Source organism: Scyliorhinus canicula, chromosome 12, assembly GCF_902713615.1.
Source record: "Scyliorhinus canicula chromosome 12, sScyCan1.1, whole genome shotgun sequence".
Taxonomy (NCBI): domain Eukaryota; kingdom Metazoa; phylum Chordata; class Chondrichthyes; order Carcharhiniformes; family Scyliorhinidae; genus Scyliorhinus; species Scyliorhinus canicula.
In genome coordinates this window covers 93,528,439-93,534,438 of record NC_052157.1, presented here as the reverse complement: position 1 = coordinate 93,534,438, position 6,000 = coordinate 93,528,439, and the positions used below count along the sequence as shown (strand labels likewise).

Sequence of the window (6,000 nt, the reverse complement as noted above, 5' to 3'; positions counted from 1 at the left end):
GCAGAAAGGAACAAGGTACATTTCAGGATTGCCAAAGAATGATTGCTTCAGTATCTTCCTCGGCCGGCAATCCTGTCTCAGACACAATGATGTATTAGCAGCGCAGCGGGTCGATCATCAAAGTCGATAAGAAGAAACAGAAAGAAGGACAGAGTCCTTTTATGACTGCAGTAGCTGCTGGAAAGCTCGTGACTTTAAATATGAGTTTGAAAAGGACACGCAAGCTGGATGGTAGCTTTCCAAATTAAACGAACTGAATGTGATCGATGGAGCGGTCTTATTTCGAAATGGAAGGGGGTTAGGACGGCTGGTGGTTGAGGCGTCAGAGTTCACGTGTTGGAGTGTCGGACAATTTGGATGAGGGGTATGAGATCGAATGCTTTGGAGGTGAGTTATTACTGTATTTGAGTAGTTGAAAATAGGGGAGGGTCTAGGTAGATGGCAGGACATCGACAGGCTTCAGGGCTTGGGCTTAGGTTTCCAACATTGGACAGGTGCGGGAACGATGTATTTGGATGTGGAGTATCTGAAGCAAGAAGCACGGAACCAAGCTCGCTGACATAAATGGGGTATGTCGGTAGCTACCTGTTTTTAGGCGGGCGAATTTCGGGAAGTGTAGGCTTGGGGAAATTGGAGGGAGTGGAGACCTGAACATTGGAGGGGTGGTGGGTGGTGGAAAGGGGGGTGGGGGCACTGGCGAAGTGCAGACTCGTGTGGCGGGCAACAATTGGATCCGTTAAAGTTGTGGGCTAGGAATCCACGAGGTGGAACATAAACGTGCAAATGTCACGATTAGTGTTCACGAAGGTAATTTAAGTGCAAGGATTGTGACATGATTAATTAAAATAATACAGATAAATTGGACAAGTGCATCTGTTTCAGGGTAGAAGAAAACAAACAAATCAATAAATCCAAGTGTGAGGCACAATCGAGATCGGTCCAAGAGTGTGGACTAGTTTCAATTTATATCAATAACTTTGCTGAATAGGTGCAATGAATTGCTGCCGAATTTGCCGCTGATTCGATGCAAATTGAAAGTGTGAAGGAGACAACATTTTCCTTAAATGTAGATATATAGGCCAAATGAGTGTAAACATAGAAGGATAGAATAAGGAATAGTATTGCGCCATTTGGCCCAGCGAGCCTGTTCTACCTTCATGATGACCATGGATCAACCGATTCAATATCGAACTTCCGTTGCCCTTTGCCCTTTGTTCCCCTTCGCCTTAAGTTCTAAATTTAGCTGCATCTTGAACACAAGTGAGTAGAGATGCAGTATGTTCATAGCATCGGAGGATCATGTTATCCTGACAGTTTAAAAGAAGATTGGGCCAGGCGATTTTACACCGATCCTCCAAAATATGACCCGACAAAACCTGTTGCCACTAAAGCACAATTGGCAATGATCAGTCTACACAGCCAACACTCCTTTGTACTCTGGAAGGAAACCTAAGCACCTGGAAGGAAACCACGGGGATTGTTTTCAAACTCGAAGCTGTCATCCACAATTGAACTCGGGTCCTGCCGCCGAGAGGAAGCAGTGTGGAACATTGTGCCACTGTGCTGCACCAAACCGATCATCAATTGGTCTGGATTCTCCGGTCCTCGGCCACATATTTCTCGACTGCACGCCATTCGCTAGCGGCAACATAATGTCGTCCTACCACTTGTCATTGTAACTATCCACGGAAGTTCACGTGCAGGGGTGCGCTGCCTCTGGCGAAATTAATCACGACGATCGTAGAATTCTAGTCCATGTTTCCAAGTTGAACGGTGCAGTTATACTACAGAGAGTGTCGGGAACACACTGATGTGACTCTGGATGAATTGCATATTCCTAATAAGAGTTCATCGAATAAGATGATACTTTTCAAATATTGCTGAAATTCTGAATGAACATGACAGGACAGGTGGTGTATGGACGTTGATTTCATGAGCCAATTCTAGATCCATGCTGCAATGCAATGAGAAAAGGTCAAACTTTACCTTTGTTTTTCTTTCTCAGCTTTTCCTCTGTAGGAACAGTGCAGAAATGCATCATTGGGAGTGTCATAGATCAGGCCAATTATCCAGTGTGGGAATTGGGGAAATTTTCTTTCCGCATCTTCTTCAAATATTTTAGGTCCGCTTTCCAATCATTAACATCTTCACCTTACTTTTAAGCAATTAAGTAGTTCGTCATAATTTCGTTTTCTGCCGGTACAGTTAGAGTCTGTTCGCAATTGTTTCCATGCAGGATTTGTGAAAGAGCAAGCTGATGAATTTAAACTGCGTTTAAATTGTTCTTACTCCCCTCCCGTTGCCTATTAAAGATTCAGACCAAAACCAGAGCTACAGATCTCCGGCCGTTTGAATTCTCTGTTCCGGCCGGCACGGCATCTCTGCCCGAGCTTGCCCTGTTGGCTTGGGGTGGTTTCAAGTGGAGATTCCAATGTGGAGCAGCGGGAGTATCCGACAAGCGTAGGACGACCCGCCGACAAGCATGCGACTCTGGTTCTGGAGTATTCAGCTCAGGGATACATTATACTGAGCTCAGCTGCAGAGCTGTTTACGGGTGCTGGTGTAGATCGTAACCACTTCATCATTGAATTCCTGCAGTTCAGAAGAAGGCCATTCCGCCTATCCAATTAGGATCGACGGTTCAAAAGAATGCCCCAAACCTGGCCCACTCCACCACAACAGTCACACTGCCCCAGCAAACCTTTGGATACTAAAAGGTAACACAACCGGCCAATCCATCGAACTTGCACATCCTTCGACATTAGGAGGAATCTGGAGTACCCAGAGGAAATCAAAGCAATAAGGCTAGATCGTCCAAGCTCCACCCCATCACAGTAAGCCGAACTGAAATCTGGGTCTGTTGCGCTATGAGGCAGCTCCGTGAACCACTGTGCCTCTGTTCCAGCTCAATACATTAATTCATCCCTCGGTTCAACTCTTGGTTAAACCGTCTGTCCATCCATCCATCCGTTTATATACCCACGTAACGGTTCGCCATTGTGTCAATCCATCCATCCATCCATCCAACCGTCCGTCCATCCATCTTTTCAAACACCCGCTATCACCTCCGTGCGCCCGTCCAACCACGCAAGGTGGTACAGTAATCAGTACAGTGATGCATATTTCATTCCATTCATGGATTCCTCCATCGACCCATCTGTTCTCTGGTCCGGTAATCAGTCCTTCCATCAACCCACATAGTCATGCACCTGCCTATCCTGCCTCATTTATGCATTTCAATGCGTTCGCCCGTCCATTCAATGTTATATTAAACCATTCAAACAATGTATGGATTGAAGAATGAATGATTGGATGAACGGACACACAGACGAACTAATATAGAACATGGAACAATAAAGTGCAGAACAGCCTTTTCAGCCCTCTATGTGGTACCGAGCTGTGTCCGAAACTATGATCGAGCTGCCCCACACCCTGTCATTCTGGTGTGCTCCATGTGCCTATTCAATAAACGCTTGAATGTTCCTGAAGTTTTCGACTCCACTACCACAGCAGGCAGTCCATTCCACACTCTAAGCCTCTCTGAGTAAAGAACCTAGCTCGGACATCGCTCCTATATCTCCCACCCCAAATCTTATAATATGTCCCCTTCTAACAGCTAAATCCACCCGAGGATATAGTCGCTTAACGTCCACTCTACCTATCTCCCTCATTATCTTATAAATCACTATTAAGTGGCCTCTCATCCTCCTCTGATCCAAACAAAAAAGCCCTAGCTTCCTCAACATTTCCTCATAAGACCTACCCTGCAATCCAGGAAGCATCTTGGCAAATCTCCTTTGCACCCTTTCCAATGCTTCGACGGATTTCCTATAATACTCCAAATGTGGTCTCATCGTGGTCCTGTACAGTTGCAGCATAACCCCACGGATCCTAAACTAAAAACCCCTGTTAATAAACGCTAGCACACATTATGCCTTCTTCACTGCTCCATCCACTTGAGTGGCAACCTTCAGAGATCAGTGGACATGAATCCCAAGATCTGTCTGTTCCTCCACATTTCTCAGAACCCTGCCGTTGAACCTGTAATCCGCATTCAATTTTTGCCTACCAAAATGAATCACCTCGCACTTATCAGATTTAAACACCGTCTTCCGTTTTTCGGCCCTGCTCTGCATCCGATCAATGTCTCTTTGCAGCCTACAACAGCCCTCCACCTCATCCACCATTCCACCAATCTTGGTGTCATCAGCAAATTTAGTACCCACCTTTCTGCCCCCTCCTCCAAGTCATTGATACAATCACAAATAGCAGAGGACACAGCACTGATCCCTGTGGTACACCGCTGGTAACTGGTCTCCACTCTGATCATTTTCCAGCCACATCCACCCTCTGCCTTCTATGTGAGAGCCAGTTACTTATCCAATTGGCCAAATTTCCCTTTATCCCACACCGCCTAACAAGTTTCATGAGCAGACCATGGGGAACCTTATCAAACGCCTCACTGAAATGCAGGTATCCGAAATAAACTGCTCTACATTTATCTACGCACTTCGTTACATCCTCAAAGAACTCAATCAAATTTGTGAGACAAGACTTACCCTTCACGAATCCGTGTTGACTACCCCGGATTAAGCTGCATCTTTCCAAATGGTCATTAAGCCTATCCCTCAGGACCCTTTCCATTAACTTTCCGACCACCGAAGTAAGACAAACTGGCCTATAATTACTAGGGGCATTCCTATTCCCTTTCTTGATCAGAGGAACAACATTCTCGACTCTCCAGTCCTCTGGCACTATCCCTGAGGACAATGAGGACCCAAAGATCAAAGCCAAAGGCCCTGCAATCTCATCCTTGGCCTCCCAAAGAATCCTAGGGTATATCTCATCTGACCCAAAGGACTTGTCCACCCTCAGGTGTATCGAAATTGCTAATACATCTTCCCTGAGAACACCTACCTCCACAACCCGACCCGCCCTTTTCACACTCATCCTCAAAAACACAGCACCTCTCCTCGGTGAACACTGAAGAACTGTATGCATTGAACGCATCTCCTTTCTCTTCTGACTCCATGCACAAGTTCTCACTGCTGTCCTTGACCAGCCCTAACCTCACCCTGGTAATTCTTTCATTTCTCACATAAGAGTAAAAAGGCATGGGCGTTCCTTGATCGGACGGGCCAAGGACTTATTTTGCCGCCTCCTAGCTCTCCTAAGACCTTTTTACATAGATTTACATAGAATAGTACAGCACAGAACAGGCCCTTCGGCCCTCGATGTTGTGCCGAGCAATGATCACCCCACTAAAACCCACGTATCCACCCTATACCCGTAACCCAACACCCTCCCCCCCCCCCCCCACTAACCTTACTTTTTTTAGGACACTACGGGCAATTTAGCATGACCAATCCACCTAACCCGCACATCTTTGGACTGTGGGAGGAAACCGGAGCACCCGGAGGAAACCCACGCACACACAGGGAGGACGTGCAGACTCCGCACAGACAGTGACCCAGCCGGGAACTGATCCTGGGACCCTGGAGCTGTGAAGCATTTATGCTAAACACCATGCTACCGTGCTTCCCCATATTTTTGTCGTTTATTCCTTGCTATCTTGTATACCTCAAGCAACCCAACTGAAAACTGTTTCCTCATCCTTCCATATGCTTCATTTTTTCACTTGAATTTACATTCAACCTCTTTTGTGAACCAAGGTTCCCTCACACGGCCATTTCCTCCCTGCCTGAGAGGGACATACCTATCAAGGACACACTGTTTTTATTCCTTGAACAAGCTCCACTTTTCATTTATGCTTTTCCCTGACAGATTGTGTTCCAAACTTATGCTCCATAATTCTTGCCTGATCACATCATAATTACCCCTCCCCCAATTATAAACCTTGCCTTGCCGTATGGCCCTATCCCTCTCAATTGCAATAATGAATGACACCGAATTGTGGTCACTATCTCCAAACTGCGTTGCCACAAGCAAATCTAACATTTGGCCCGGTTCATTACCCAGTACCAAATCCAATTTGGCCCC

The 6,000-nt window shown here is 46.2% G+C and overlaps 1 protein-coding gene across 1 annotated transcript in view; it reads right to left on the bottom strand.

Annotated features, from left to right (window-relative positions):
• Window positions 1-1,975: 1,975 nt before the first annotated feature.
• Window positions 1,976-6,000, bottom strand: part of LOC119974296 (myosin-8) — a 263,344-nt gene continuing 259,319 nt past the window's right edge. The window contains exon 30 of the mRNA XM_038813068.1: window positions 1,976-2,013. Coding sequence (XP_038668996.1) covers window positions 1,976-2,013 — 38 coding nt within the window. The remainder of the gene's footprint in view (window positions 2,014-6,000) is intronic.